The 16,702-nt window shown below is 40.9% G+C and overlaps 1 protein-coding gene across 1 annotated transcript in view; it reads left to right on the top strand.

Moving 5' to 3' along the window:
• ANKRD31 (ankyrin repeat domain 31) overlaps positions 1 to 10,162 on the top strand; it is a 55,583-nt gene extending 45,421 nt beyond the window's left edge. Inside the window, exons 16-17 of the mRNA XM_087927175.1 lie at positions 8,342 to 8,432; positions 10,014 to 10,162. Coding sequence (XP_087783301.1) covers positions 8,342 to 8,432; positions 10,014 to 10,162 — 240 coding nt within the window. The remainder of the gene's footprint in view (positions 1 to 8,341; positions 8,433 to 10,013) is intronic.
• The last annotated feature ends 6,540 nt before the right edge of the window (positions 10,163 to 16,702 follow it).

Raw genomic sequence — 16,702 nt, 5'->3', positions numbered from 1 at the left:
TGATAGCAGGAGGATTTGTTATCCTAGATGACAACAAAATAGCATAAAATGGCAAAGCATTTGCACTCCTTTAGCTCAGGCATTAAAAGATTGATATGTTGAGGTTTCAGAAGAGAAATGGGTTAATCAGTATGTGAAGAAAAGCACTAGAACAGGGGTGTTAAACTCAAGGCCCAGGGGCCAGATCCAGCCCGCAGGGTGCTTAGATCTGACCCATGGGGCTGCCCTGGAAACAGTGAAGTACCAGCCTATGGGTCCTCTGCCAGCGAAAATGGAGCTTGAGAGGGCTGCCTGCGGCCCTCCCAAGCTCCCATTTTCACTGGCAGAGAGTTGTAGAAGGCTGTTGCAGCTGAAAATGGACCTGGGGAGCCTGTTTTTGCTGGCAGAGAACTTGGGCCACCGCTGGCACCCCCAACATGAGTGACGTTGACTTGACCATTCCCACCCGGCTATGCCTCCCACTCCCTCCAAAGTCAGACACAGCCATGTTGCAGCCCTCAATGAAATTGAGTTTGACACCTATGCACTAGAACCTGATAGTATACCACAAATATAACACAACCTCACCTGCAAAAGTTTCTGCAGAGTCCAAAGATTTTGTCAGAATGACAGAAAACTAGCATGTTGTGATGAAAGTTCTATCCCTTGTGCAAATGTGTGTAATATCACAATGCACATATTGATCAGAATATTCATTGCGATACTTACTTAACCATTTGTTCCCACTTACCCTTGCTGTGAAAATCAACATGCACTAAGCAAACATGGGTAGCATTGATTTGAGAAGAGGGCTTTCTAGCTCGGCTTCAAGCTTGACAATTGGAAAAAAAATCCTAAACATATCATAAACCTCAAATGGGAAATGTATATTTTGGTATGTATAAAAAGCATATTCTGTTATATAAACATATTGTTCAAATTGAATTTTTAAGATCAGAAAATCAGAAAAGAATTGCTGCCGATCTGCTCTCAGCTACACAAGCTCTGGTCAAATCCTAAATGGGCTTCTACTGTGTTTCTCATATAATAAGGCCAGGTCTTTTTTTTTTTTTTTTTTTTGAGCCCTGAAAAAACGGCTAGGACGTCTTTTCGGAGGTGAATTAATTTCTTTCTCCCCCTGTGCACCCTTGCTTAGGGTGCCCCACTGGCAGCTATGCCTCACCACCAGCCACTCCTAACAGCCAATCATGGTGGGGCGCGGAGGGCTTCCTTACCCCCATCAAGTGCTGAAGACCCAGGTCAGCGGGCGCGCGGGGATGTCTGCCAGCAGCGTTTCAGCCGCTTCTCAGGCCTCTGTAGCTTCCACAGTTCCCACCGCTGCTGGTGCCTCTCTCGCCAGTGCCGTCTCCAACAACAGCGTTTGAGTCGCTCCCGCTTTTGCCCCGTCCCCATAACAACAGGAAAAAAAAAACATTTTGAGGTACCTGGGAGCACTGCGCGCTGCGTTTTGGTTTAATCCCAAGTGGCTGGGTGGGCATGAGAAGAGCCGAGCAAGCGTCTCTGCTGCTGCTACCCTTGGTGCTCCAGCCTTGGGCTCTGCAAGTTTGCGAAAGTCCTGGTGCGCAGCCCATTCCTGCATTCCAAGCACCCAGGCCGAACTGCAGCTGTCCCTCTCTTGCCAGCGCCGTCTCCAATAACAGCAGCAGCAACGACGGGAACCGTGGAAGTTATGGAGGTGGCTCCCCCACCCGAGAAGCGGCTGAAACACTTCCACGGTTCCCGCCGCTGCTGCCGCTGTTGTTGGAGATGACGCTGGCGAGAGAGGGACAGCTGCAGCTCGGCCTGGGTGCTTAGAATGCAGGAACGGGCTGCACACCGGGACTTTTGCAAACTTGCAGAGCCCAAGGCTGGAGCACCAAGGGTAGCAGCAGCAGAGACGCTTGCTCGGCTTTTCTCACGCCCACCCAGCCGCTCAGGATTAAACCAAAACGCAGCACACAGCACTCCCAGGTACCTCAAAATGTTTTTTTTCCTGTTATGGGGGCAGGGGAAAAGCGGGAGCGACTTAGACACTGTTGTTGGAGACGGTGCTGGCAAGAGAGGCACCAGCACCGGTGGGAACCGTGGAAGCTACGAAAGCCTGTGAAGTAGCTGAAACGCTGCTGGACATCATGCCAACACTGCCTGACCCAGGTCTGCAGCACTTGGTGCTTGGTGGGGGTAAGGGACCCCTCTGTGCTCCACCATGATTGGCTGTTAGGAGCGGCTGATGGTGATGTGTAGCTGCTTGCGGGGCACTCCTAATGGCAAGTTCCCCCCACCTTCCACCCCAATTTTGCATGTTTTAAACTAGGCCTAAATTTGGGGGGAGGGGCTTAATTTCATTTTATACCTAGAAGACATGCTGGGTCTTCCTATTGAGGGGGGGGCGTATTGTTGGAGAAACACAGTATGCTTTCTATATGGGAATGCCCTTGAAGAGTATCTGGGAGCTTCCACTGGTACAAAGTGTAGTGGTGCAGGTAGTAATGTATGGTTAAAGATTTGGGTTAGGGTTAGAACCCTGGGTTAGGGTTAGGGTTAGAACCCTGGCGGGAGATTCAAAAAGAGGGAAAACACCAGGGAAGAGGTAGCCCATTTCACATTCATGGGCTACGTGCAGGCCAGAGTGAGATGTACCAATGCCTTCGAAGAAAACAAAATAATGGCCATGGTCGGAGTCGAGGGCAAGCCTTGCTCTATGGAAGTGGACTCGGGGTCCTACATATCAATGATATCATGGGACACCCTTAAAAAACTCATACCTAAGCAATGGCGCAACCAATTGGAACCAAAAGCCATTATTTTGAGAGACTACCAAGGCCACTGCATGCCGGTCCTGGGGGAAAAGACCGCACATGTGGAATATGGCACCTTCAGCGGAAGCCTACCACTCACAATAGTAGACTGGAGCCTACCCAGTCTGCTCAGCAGAGAATAGTTCCCACCATTCCAAATAAGCGTCACCGGCATCCACGCAACAGAGACCTCCCCCCTCCCGACTGACCGGAGACATCGCAGAGCTGGAACGGGAGTTTAGCGACGTTTTCGACAACAAACTGGGCAAGTACACGGGGCCCCCTATATGATTTAATTTAGATCCAATATTGCCCCGATCCGTCTCAAGCCACGGCAGGTCCCGTTCGCCCTCTGACCAAAAGTCGAGGAACAACTGGACAAATTAATAGCCCAAGGAGTTCTAGAACTGGTGGACCATGCTAAATGGGAAACCCCAATTGTGTTTCCAGTTAAGCCAGATGGGTCAATAAGAATCTGTGCTGACTATAAAACGACCCTCAATAAAGCTCTTCAGCAAAGCGCCTACCCGGTGCCCAAGGTCCAGCACCTTCTACTCTCCCTGGGCTGGGGGACGATATTCGCTAAATTAGACTTGGCCCAGGCCTATCAGCAATTGCCTGTTGACGAGGCTACTACTGAGGCGCAAATCATCGTCAGGCATAGGGGGAGCATTCAAGTGCAAGAGACTCCAGTTCGGTGTAAGCATAGGCCCAGGCCTGTTCCAGAGTATCATGCTGCTACACAACATCCCTGGAGTCATACCCTACTTCAACGATGTAATCATCTGAGTCACCAGCAGGGACCAATTGATGGAGCGGCTAAGAGCAGTCCTGGGAAGATTCCAGGAGGCAGGATTGAAATTAAAGAGAAACAAATGCCACAAAGCAGTTCCGCAAGTAGAAGTCTTGGGGTTAGTAATTGACGCCGCAGGCATCAGACCCACAAACGGGAAGCTTAAAGCTATACGGGAAGCCCCCATGCCACAAAACAAAGTGGAGCTGCAAGTGTTCCTAGGGTTTCTGAACTTTTACAATGTGTTTCTGCCGCAGAAAGCGACCATTGTGGAACTACTCCACAGGCTGCTTGATAAGACAGCGAGCTGGAATTGGATACAGCGCGAGGCCGAAGCATTTAAAAAATAAAAAGCATTTTAACATCGGACAGCATTCTCATCCAATATAGCGAGATGCTACCATGAACACTAACCTGCGACGCCTCCCCCTACAGTATCGGAGCAGTCCTCGGCCACAAACTACCCAATGGGACTGAAGCCCCCATTGCCTATTTCTCAAAGACTCTAACAAAAACACAAAGAAACTACAGCCAGATTGACAAGGAAGCGCAGAGGTAAAGCACTTCCAGGAGTATCTGTACAGCAGGCAGTTCGACCTCATCACTGACCATAAACCCTTACTGGGCATCCTTGCTGGTGACAAACCCACACCAAACATCCTGTCACCCAGGATGTTGAGATGGACAGTATTCTTGGTGGCATACAACTACACCTTAACCCACCGGCCAGGGAAAGACATTGCCCATGCCGATGCTCTCAGCTGTTGCCCCCTCCCAGACACAGCCGAAGACCCAGCGCCATCCACAACAGTGCTGTTAACAGAGTACATATGGCCCGGGGTTATGACATCCTCAGAGATTGCGAGGGTCACCGCTCGCGACAAAATGATGGCACGGGTTTCAAACTGCGTATGGAGGGGATGGCTGGAGGCAACACAGGGGGAGGAATATAAACCATACCAAAATAGGCAAACCGAGCTGTCAGTACTAAAAGGTTGTCTACTGTGTGGGGACCGGGTAGCTATCCCCCCCTTTAAGAAATAAAATATTAGAAATGCTTCAGGAGGGCCACCCCGGCATGGTCTGGATGAAAGCCCTAGCCAGAAGTTACATATGGTGGCTGGGAATGAACAAGGAGATAGAAACCTGGGTCGCCACTTGCACGCCCTACCAAGAATCCAGGCCAGCACCTCCAGCCGCGAGACCCAGGAAATGGGAGACACCTAGAACACCATGGGCCAGAATACATGTTGGTTTTGCTGGGCCCTGCCAGGGACAGACATTTCTTATAGTCGTTGATGCATACTCCAAGTGGTTGGAAGTAATTTTAATGCAACCCAACACATCGGAGGCAACAATAAAAGTACTCAGGTGCCTATTCGCCACCCATGGACTACCAGACGTCATCATCTCAGATAACGAGCCACAGTTCACCTCGAAATCGTTCAAGGCCTTCCTAGCCGAACTGGTGATCAGACAGGTGTTATCAGGCCCTGCTCACCCGGTCACACACGGCCAAGCAGAGATAATGGTTCGATCCACTAAGGGAACGCTTCAGCGAATGGGCCGAGGGGAGGGCAGGAGAGGATCGACAGAATGCTTCTTGCCTAGCACATTACACCTCACACTACAACACACTGCAGCCCAGCAGAACTGTTAATGGGTTGGCAGCTGCGGATTGTACTAGACCGAGTCCATCCCAACTACAGCACAGAAACACCCCCGGACTTCACGGAGAAATGCAGACAATTCACCATAGGGGACCCGGTCTACGCACCCAATTACACTGGGGGACCAATCTGGGTGCCAGTCAGGATGATTGAAAGCACAGGGCCCCGGTCCTACAGAGTAGAGACGGAGAAAGGGAATCTTTGGGAGCGACACATCGATTAGCTACAGGTCTGGGTCCCGAATGCAGACAACCAGCCAAACACCTGACACGCAATAACTGAACAACACAGATCACAAACACCAACCCCACAGGCACAAACCCCCAAACTACAACAACAGAGACACTTATCTTACGAAGAGGGAGTCCCGCGGTGTCCTTCTGAGGCCTCAGGCTCGACGGTCCCTGCCGTGCCATAAAGCCATAAATAGCACCAGCTGTGATATTTGAGGGACTGCCACTGCTCAGTTATACCCACCCATCCCATTAGGTCTGGCAGGCAGGAGGGATTTGTTATAGGTTCTATGGACAGGGAGCTTGGTAGAGTGGGGCCTTGGAGGAAAACCTTCTCTGCTGTGGCTACCATTCCATATTATTGCCCCCTAAGGCAAGGCTAGCCCTAACTCTGTTGGCCTTTATTTATTTATTTGATTTATTTGATTTGTCAGTCTCTTACTAGATAATAGCTATAAGTATGAACATGAGTAAGAATACAGGAAATAGGTATGAATAAATGGGGACAATAGGACAGGGACGGGAGGCAGGGTGGTGTACTTATGCACACCCCTTTCAGAAGGCCCTTAAAACACGGTTCTAATTTGGGAATCCCATGACAGAATGAAGCCTGCTAGATGGCTGTATGACATTTACTAATGGAATAAGCTCTTTGTATGTTTGGGCACCATTTTTGTTTTCATTTTTTTGCTTTATTTTTCATTTAAATTCATTGTTTTAATGATTTTTGTGCATTTTGATTGTTTTATGATGTACCCCACACAGAGTCACTATGTGAGATAATCAGCTATACCAATCAGCTATATTCAAACTTGGCAAGTTTAAGACTTGTGGACTTCAACTCCCAGAATTCCTAAGCTAACATTACTGGAGGAGGAATTCTGGGAGTTGAAGTCTACAAGTCTTAAAGCTGTCAAGTTTGAAGATCCGTGATATACAAATGTGATTAAATAAATAAATGCATACCCTATCATTTTCTACATTTGAGGCTGGCCTTTTATTTTCTTATACTTGACTTGCTGGGAATATACAAAATATATCTATAATTTTGGAAAAGATTAATGTTTCTTTTTTTTGTAAAAATTTTTATTTGGGTTTTCACAAAACATAATAAAAATAAAATATGTTTATTTAGCATGATCCTGGGTTATCACTTCTCCATATAGACACAAACTCAAGTTCATATTCATCTTTGTATTCTATTCCATCTTTTTACTATTTTAGCATTTTCTCAGTGATTTTCCCCTTCCCTTAGTTTTCTCAACCTTGTTTTTAATTATCTCATTCCTTTCTAAATTCAATTATATATCTTTTTCTAAGTTTCAATATCTTTCAAATCATTATATTTTATTTGTGTCTGTCCTGTTTCAATTTCATATTTTCTTTTCTCATTAAACAAGTTTTCCCCTGTAGTTACTGATTGGAGTATGACACTTTTGTACCTTTTGATTTTTGTCCATTCAAAACTTATTTAAACTTCAATTTATGCCTTTACAATTATAACATTCAATATCTAACCTCTTCCTTCTTGTCCATCTTCTTTCTGTTTTTTAAGTTCAATTTTCGGTTCTTCCAAGAGTGATGCCATTTTGAACACTTTTAAACAACAAACCGATTGATTTTAGTCATTTAAATCCAATAACCAAAAATCACCAAGTGATTCAAATAATCCAAAGCTGTTTCTTCTTGCTTCTTTTTTCCACTTTCTCTTCCTGGGGTTCTATTTATCTTGTTACAAAGTTTCAGTTAGAGTATATCTTTTAGGAATCTTGTTAAAGTTTCACTGTTAATTCCTTTTACTTCCAGGTAGTCTCCTCCATTTTTCCAGATCCCACCCTTTTATTTTTTTCCTTTTCTCTTCTTTCCTTCTTTTAAAAGTTTTTAAATATCCAAAAAATCTTTATTATCCCTTTGACATTTTATTTTCAACTTAAATGCCTATTAATGTCAAAATGAATTTTTATCAATTTCTTACTTAAGTCTCTTAGCTGTCAATATGGGGAAGGAAAGAAAAAAAGACTAAATCTTTCCCCTTCCCTCTTTCCTTTGCAGCTTCAAAAATCTTATTTGGGAACAAGTTATTATTTGTAATTCAAATTCCAGGGTACCTTATGTTGTTGCTTTTTCAGTTCAACCCAGTCAGTCAAAACTTTCTCTTCTTATCTTCCTCCTGCACAATCTTTTCCGGTCGAGTTCTTCTTTGAGGTGGCCATTTCTGACCACCGCTGCAACTGCCTTCGGGAAAGGGAGTAATGGCCGGCTGGGGAGGAGAGATGAGGCTCTCCTCAACACTACTGGTGGTCTCTCCTCTCTTCACCACCTCTACGGGGTGGCTTTTGCCCCAAATCCAGCCGGCTCAGGGCACTCCGGTGGCAAGCATGGATCGAAACCACGCACGATCGTGGATTTCGATGCATCGCTGAAGAAGCTCAAACCGGAAGTCCCAGAAAAGTTTAATGTTTCTTGATTCATCATTAAAGACCTATAAAACCCCAAATGTCTAAGTGTAAGTCTTGAAAAAGATGCCTTGAAACCCACAGAATCGTGAATGAAATATCTCTTCATATTTTTAAAATGACCACAATATTTTGCAAAACTTGTACAGGTAGCCTTCGATTTACAACTATTTGTTTAGTGACTATTTGAAGTTACAGCAACACTGAAAAAAGTGACTTATGACCAATTTTCACTCTTATAACTGAGCCTGCCCTTAGTTGAAAGGGCAGTTACATGAATGTTGCAAAAGATGCAGCTATTTTTTAGGATTCCAAGAGAGACATTTTATCCACACTCTTGCTCATTGTGAAACATTTTTTTTCAAGAGCTTTTTTCAGCTCAGACGACTAATATATTGGCTGCTGTTTTCAGGTCACATACTGTGGAAGGCCATTATCAACAATTGTTAATGAAATGCATGTTCCTAAGGAATCAGAAGTATTGCAACCAAAAAATCTGCTTGGTATGTATTGACTGAAGTACTATTTCCAATATGAAAAGAGTGCAAATAAGTCACTTCATTCTCACCTCTCTCCTGGGGGCAGGAATTTGTAACAGCACAAACAAACTATCCCACACACTTACTAGGTTTTCTAACATAGTATTTTCAAAAGCATATTCTGCAATATTTGCTAAAACACAGTAATGTATCGCTCTTTTTCTCTCCTTTTTTTCATTCTCTTTCATGAGTGAACTGGAATATTTTCCCCTCCAGGGCTTTAATTCGCAATACCTACAGAATATGCAAAGCTTGACCAATGGGAAGGCTGCCTACATCTGCCTCACAACTGTCCTGGCTAGCAGGATTGTTCATTCTCAAGAGTCCTTGTGACAGTACAGTTGTATTCCAGGGCCATTCCTGAGCTTTTGTCCTCTTTGTTCTTTGCTTCTGCTGACTCACACTAGTGTATTAGCAGCCAAACAAAGCCACTAAGATCTATATGCCACACCCTTTTACTTGCTTTTTGTGTCTTTCCTACACCTGTCTATGGTCACTGACAAAAGATGAAGCTGTCTCCATCTATCTCTGATTTATCACAGGAGTTACTTAGATGTGGCTCTGTATTCCCTGCTGTTCTTCAATTGCCTGTTTTGATTTTGTATGCCCATAGGTAGAAAAGTGATCACTGTAGAACTAGCAGGGTAGTCCTATATATCTGTGCTTAAAGTAACTCCCACTGAATTCATCTGAATTCAGGCTACCTTTTAGGCAAGTTCATTGGTTTTAGAAGAGAAAATAACTAGATGGACAGACAGACAGAAAGACAGATGTTTTGAAACATTCCGCTTTAATATATTACCATTACTAACAGAAGAAAGACTTGATGATTCCCTTAGTCTAGGAGAGGAAAGGCAAGAATTGGTTATAATGGTCATTGTTGAAGGAGGGAGGCAGTAACTTTGCATGCTTTCTGACATTTTCATAATGAACCTTACACATTAGATATTGGATAGTTCAGTGTGCATATTAGCCCAGTAATTGAGTTGAGTAAACTACGTTTACTAAACTGCAGGGCTCCTAGAATGGGCAGGCTCCTAGAATGAAAGATGATTGAATAAAAGAAAAAGGAAAGGGGAAAAAAACTTAATCTAGTTAATATGAGTAAAAATATTATACAAATGCCATAATTTAATGGTCTGTGTGAAAGGAACCACTAATGCAAAATGAAATTTGGATAAACATTCATTAAGTATTTTGGGTTAGCATTATATGATAGACTAATCTATATTACAGAACTATTCAATATTTACTAAGAAATTAAATGAATTTTCATAAAACATTTGCATGCATTTCAAGAAAATGACCATGCATACATACAGTACAATTTACTTCATCCCTTCACCTTGAGTATGGTGGACTTGGTTAGCCTAATAAGGATAAATGAACATGATTAATGGACTAGTGGTTGAAATTTATGGAATCTATAGAGACTATAGAATTGACTGCAAATTTGTCTTGCTCACTGCAGGAACAAGATCACTTATGGGCATTTTAAATTTAAGGCTTGATAGTTTAATTTAGTGTGTGTTTCATGTTTAATAGACTCATCCTGTCAGGCTAATTCTTCAAAAATACCCTGTTTTCTACACTTCAACAAAATAAGGTTAATTACAGATGAAGAATTTCTGCCATGGCATGCAGGAGAAAAATACTGGGACTTCTTTGTCAAGTGTGAAAATTTTGGATTTTAAAGTGCAACCTACTATACATTTCCTTTTCCATGGTAACAAACATTTTGTGTGTTAAATTTTTTAAATTAGTTTTATTAATATTTTAATTTACAAAAATTATATAACAACTTTCTTCTAAAATCTAAAAAGTGAAATTTTTTGACTATGGTCTGTGGGAGACAGGAACTTTAACCATTATGTCAATAAATATGTCCACAAAGAGGGATGCTTAATTATCAGTATTTTGTTCAACTCACCTATGAAGGTTTACCAAGCGAAACGCATTTTTTCAGTTAGAATAACCTTCTTGAATTAAGTATCGTATCAGCTATATAACATATCAGCAGTATTATGCTATGTATCAGCCACTGAAAGGACTGCATATGTCTTACAATTGCTTTTGTTTCCTAGAATATCTGTAGTTTTGCATGTTTGTTCCTTGGATTAAACAAAATATTAAAGCTGTTAAATGAAGATATGTGTGAACTCCAGCTGGTAAAGAGGTCAATGAAATGATGCAGAGTATTTCATAGTAGTCTTTCAACAGCTAGCTATGATGGATGCTAAAATAGCAGTACTTAAGTGGTTGATTGTTGGCTTAGGCAACAAGATAACATCAGATATCATAGGGGTAAAAAATATGAAGGAAGGAATGAAAATGTTTTGTTTTGAAATTGTTGGTAGTAATTAATTCAAATGCCAAAATTGTCATGAAATTAAAGAAAAGTACATTTGGATGACTGAGATTAAACAAGGCTTATTGTATCCCACTTTCAATTCTGTTGTACTGTAATTATGTTTTTCTTTTGTGACAAGAAACAGAATGAAAACATTTATTAATCGTTAAGCATTACTTCATATTCAAGTTTTATATGTACAAAGCTTTAAATGTACGAACAATTTATTTTACTGTTTACTTGAGTAATTGTTTATCCTGTTTTGTTTGTAAAAGTCAGAACATTTAATAAATCAGCAATATTTCAGTGATCAGATTTTGTAGTTACTTTTTGGATTAGAGTCCGTCTTATAAATGAACATAACATGATCAAGAGAGATAAGTAGGAATTGACTTTTGGGTACTAGAAATGGAAGAGGCCATTCGTTAATCCCTATTTTCTCTGTATTTGGTCTTACTAAAGTATAAACCCTAATGTTATTATCTTTTCTTGAAGGCAAAATCTATAAAATGTTGTGCAAAATGTACAGTACAAAACTGCCTAGCATAATGATTGCTATTTTTCTTAGGGATGAAATTCAAGGGCAAATCCAAAATACATTGGATGAAAAAGTACAGTTTTCTAAAAAAACCCAATTGAAATAGATATATATTCATAATTGAAATAAAGAATTTATACTATGTTTACATTAAAAACCAATAAGGAACAAACATAATTTAGTTTGTTATGTTTTCAATTTGAGCAATGGTTGAGATAGCAAAAGGGAATTAGCATAGCAAAAAGATCTTGAATACACCGGCCACTCAGTTCCTTTTTTAGCAATAGATAGTATTTGGGGCCTTGGACCATCAATAGTAATTCATGCAAAGATCAGTTGCAGTTTTATTTGATTGATTGATTGATTTTTATAGCCACCCATCTCAGAAAATGATTCTGGATGGCTCACAATTCAGAAGAATCAGAAGATTCTTCTGACATGTTTATTTTTTTTTTCTTTTGGTTTTTATATTGTATGAATCATCTTATAACGTACCCAGAGTCCATTCAATTTGAATAGGATATGATTATTGGAAATAAATAAAATAAATATGTTATTTTGAGAAAAGAGCAGTGATTTGAATGGCATTTGTTTTCAAGTAAGTACACTTTTATTTTGTAAATTTGATGGATCTTACTGGAGAATTATAGTGTCTTTTAAATCCTACACTGTTATGAGCACTACTTGGATTTATGTCCTTACAAATATCACTATTTAGTAAAAGTTATAGGAGCTGGTAGTATATAATACTTTGATGCTGAAAAAATAATACACTACATTTTTTAAAATAATTAAATTTAAAGAAAAAAAATATTGCCATATTTATATTTAGGAATCCATATGCTAAATAAATAAATATATTTAGGAAAATATGGGATGTAGATAAGCTTTGAGCAGATTTATTCCAACACTCAAGCTATGCTAGCATGAGATTAAGACTTATTTTAATAATTGAGATATATTTCATTGTCAAAATACTTTTTGAAAATGAAATATATCTCAAATGTATTTTGACAATGCTGGAAATTTTTCAGTGAACAACTGATGGAATTGTAAACAACCATGCCGACTAAATACAGATAAGAGCTTCCCAGGGGACAAGTTAAAGTTTGCATGAAAAAGATTACAAATTCTTTATTTGACTTCTTTAAAAGCACCTCCCATTGCTAACAATGCCTGATACTTTATTAAAAGTTCCACCCTTTCCTGTTGTAATTTAGTTAGAAGTCATAGAATCATAGATTTGAAAGGGATCTTCAAAGTCTTTTGGTCCAACTCATTGCTTGGACAGAAATCCTCAAACCATCCTAGATAAATGGCTGTCCAATCTTTTCTTGAAAATCTCCATGATGATTATCATAGAGAGTAGTCTGCTCTGCTTTTTAGTAGCTCTCATGATTAAAAAATTACTCCTTATTTTGAGTTTGGAGGTCTGTCCATAAAGCTTCCATTCATTGCCTTCAGTTGGGCCTTACAGAGAATAAATCCACACCCCATTTCCTTGTGAGAGCCCTTTAAACATTGGAGCACTGCTATCATGTCTCCCTTCAGTCTTCTTTCAGTTAAACATATCCAGTTCTTTTAACTGCTCTTGATACGATTTAGCCTCTGAACCCCTCACCATCTTTGGTGTTCTTCTCTTTAGCCCCTCTGTATCCTTATATTGTTGTGACCAATATATTTAGTTGCAGTGAAGCTGAGAGCAGAAATATCATTTTACATGCTCTCAACATTATGCTTCTGTTGATGCAATTTAAGGTTACATTGGCTCTTTTGGTGGCGGCAGCACCTTGGGGGATCATCCTTCTCACAAGTACTACTACTGAGCCACTTAAATATCTAACTTGTACATCTGATTTTTTTTCTTGCCTCATTACAGAATCCATAATTCTCACCATTGAATTGCATTTTGTTGGGAAAGGTCCAGGGTTCAAGTCTACCGAGATCCTTTTTAACATGAGCCTTTTCTCTAAAAGTGTTAAAAATCCCCACTTGGGGTTGTCTATAAATTTGCTGACCATCCCTTCTTTCTCTTGCCTATGTCATTTATAAAAAATGCTGAAGAGGACTATAATAGTTTCTGGGAGACTATTACCTTAGGAGAAAAGGGAGAGCCAGGGGAGTGGTTGGAAGATGCAGCTTAGCCTGCAGCAGGAATGTGGGCATGCCTGACATCTCAAGAAGGACTCTCCCTAGTTTCTCAGGCTTATAAAAGCAATGGAAGAAATGTACTTTCAGATTTGCAAGATTCTGTGAATATAACCTTACATATAACCTTATATAAACCTTACATAACCTTACATAAAGTAGAATTAGTTATCTGGGTCTTTTTCCTGTCTCGATTACTTCACAAACACTAGCTGAAGACAGAACCCAGAGGTATTTCACTACAAAGAATTTTCCATGTGGACACGGATATATTAAGGATACATGTTAAGTATGGTGGTTCATACTTAATGTGGTAGGAGACCATCTCTCTCACAAGGTCCCATTTTATCAAGAAGGCAGCTATTATAAACTTAATCAAATGCCTTTCTGAACTCCGGGTATACTCCTTCCAAAGCATTTCCTTGCTCTACTAATTTAGTCTCTGTCAAAAAAAAAAGTAAGTTTAGTCTAGCACAACTTACACAATTCCATGCTTCTAGTAATCACTTGTTCCTTTAAACACTGGCAAACCCACAGCTTGATCTATTCTAGGATTTTCCTCGGGGAACTGATGTCAAGCAAGATGACTGGTATATTGTTCTGGCTCCGCCTTCCTTCCCCCTTTGTAAGATTGGAACAATGTTAACTTTTCTCCAAATTCTGACTTCTCTGTACTCTGCGTTCCCAGCAGGTTCCAATGACTTGAATTCATTAAAAATAGTGAGCTGTTATTCTTACAACTTTTGACTTCTATCCCCTATGGGACATCTTCTGACAGGTTGGACCACTTTTTCTTTTTGTGAAAAGAAAGATGAAGATAGAAATTAAACAGTTCAACCTTATGCCTGTGAGCTATCACTCCTTGCCATGTGTCCCAACCAGTAGAATGACTTTTTATTCTGCACATATGCAAATTCCATAAGCCTTTTTCCTTTTGTTATTTTTATGTTCACTGCAACACTCAGCTCATTCCTGATTCCATCTTTGCAGATTTGGGCCATTTCCTGAGATTGGGCTTTTGTCATATGCCCCTCTTTCGACACTTCAAATTTATCCTTTTTGTTTGTAAGGTCATCAGAAAAGTCTTTATGCATCCATACTGGTCACGTCGTTTGTCTCAACTTTTTTTTTTTTTGCAGTTGATTTATTTTTCAGAATTTCTCAACCTTCTTGAACTTTTTTTTCCTTCAGGAAGTCCACCTTTGTAATTTTTCCTACTTAGCTTACTGAAGTCAGCTTTCCTGAAATCTAGAATACCAGTCCAACTACTTTCAGTTCTTCCTGCCCTCAATATGGTGAATTCTAGAATCACATGATCACTATTTTCTAAACTTCCTATAATTTCCACTTCCTCAGCCATTTCTTCCTATTGGTAAGTGTTAAGTGCAATACAGGTGATTTTGTATTTCAAAATGCAGGCTTCCATATCTTGTGTGAGGTACAGCCCATCTTTTACCAAAAGCTTTTCTGTAGATGCTGTGCAAACCATGGTACAGGAATTCAACATCTTCTGAGTTACACAGTTTCTTGAGTCAGCAGTTCAAATTCAAAATCTTCTGTACCTTTCTTGGGCTATGGTTTTTAGTTGGAAGCATGGACAAAAATATCATCTGTACACCAAACTGTTTTGTCTTTCTGGCTTCTATTTGTAGTCCTTCAATATGCTTTTCAGTTGTTGTTGTTTTAAGTAATCTTTGTTCCAACATCAAAAAGGAAAAGGATAATGGTAATTAGATCTGTTTAATCAAGCCAGCTCTCTATTACATCACAGATATTTGTACCTGGGCAACAATATACAGCCTCTCAGCAGTGAGTTACCCTCCAGGGAAGGTCCTGAAACTGATTGTGCTGCTTCCTTACAAAGACTGGGACAGACTGTCCTTTGACTGTTTAAGTTCTCTGCCATCAATCCAGAAGCTCATCATCTCCCTTGATGAGTCTCAATATTGCCAAACATACTTTCAGGCCTTGCTGCAATGCAACGAGTTTGCACTCATTGCATTCATTGCAGGTGTGGTTGGAATCTTCCTTGGGCAGGAACCCAAACTTAAAACATACTTGGGAGATGATCATAGAATTTACTTCTTTGTTCACTCCTGTATGTCCCCAGAAGACTGTGCAGTTCCAAACAGTTCTTTCTTTTCTATATTCTTTCTCCAGGAAAAAAGGAGTGGCAATTAATAGATATCCTAAATTTTGGCACCTAACAGTGTGCAATTTTCTAGCTTGCGCAGATAAGCCCAGTTTCTCTGCTGTTCAAGCTAACCTTCTGTTCACTTCCCAGAATATCTTAGAGCTATAACAAATTATTTTGATGTTGGATGTGACCTCCAAGTAATTACTTTCAAGTAGCTGAATACAGTATAGAAAGGCAGTCTCTCTGGGTCTTGGTAATACTCCAAGTCCCAAAGGTATGTTGAAATGTGAGAACTATTACAAAACTGAAATTGTCCATTTCATTTTAAATTTAAATTTCATTTAAATTGTAAATGTAATGTTGGAAAGAGATTCCGTGAAGAAACTGGGATTCTCCCAAGTCTGAACCAAACTATACCAGAGAAGAAAAACTGATAAAAGAAGGATAAAGTTTTAAAAATGAGCTGGATCCAGCTTGGTCCTGCAGTAAAGATAATCGAGAAAAACCCATTAATGAATCCTTATGGAAGGAGCAATTGGGCAACTGCTGAGAAAGTGGCTAACCTCTACATTCTACTAAGCCCCCTTCCATTTCCTTGCAGGTGAAGTGATCAGGGCACAGCTATTTTTTTAAGAGGCTGAAAGTATCCCAGGAACGGGGTTCATCAGGGTTTCCCTCATTTGTCTGTGGGAAAAGGCGTGTTGGGGACAAAACGCTGCAAGAACCAGCTCGCTGCCCAGAAAAACGGATATTTAGGTCCAGTCGATCGCGAGTGAGGCGCTTTACTAGAGGCGCTTTGGTTGGTACCGGGGGCTGTAAAGCTGTGTATATATATGCCTGTTGTACTGCGGGATGAACGCGGGGCGGAGGCTTGGCTTTCCCCGAAGAAGCGAATGGATCAGGAAGGTCTGCGGGCCGGGGATTAGAGGACCGCCGGCCGCAGGAGCTGGACTTTTCCTCTCTGCTTCCGAGACAAAGCCAGAGTAGAGGCGACGGTAAAGGCAGACCAGATCCCTCAGCTCGAAGGAGCGCTGGCGGGCAAAACCGTCACGCTGTTCTCA

The sequence above is a fragment of the Pseudonaja textilis genome, chromosome 2 (genome assembly GCF_049901715.1).
Source record: "Pseudonaja textilis isolate UNSWEBS1 chromosome 2, rPseTex1.2, whole genome shotgun sequence".
Classification (NCBI taxonomy): domain Eukaryota; kingdom Metazoa; phylum Chordata; class Lepidosauria; order Squamata; family Elapidae; genus Pseudonaja; species Pseudonaja textilis.
The sequence above is the reverse complement of the archived record's forward strand: the minus strand, read 5'-3'. Positions and strand labels throughout refer to the sequence as shown.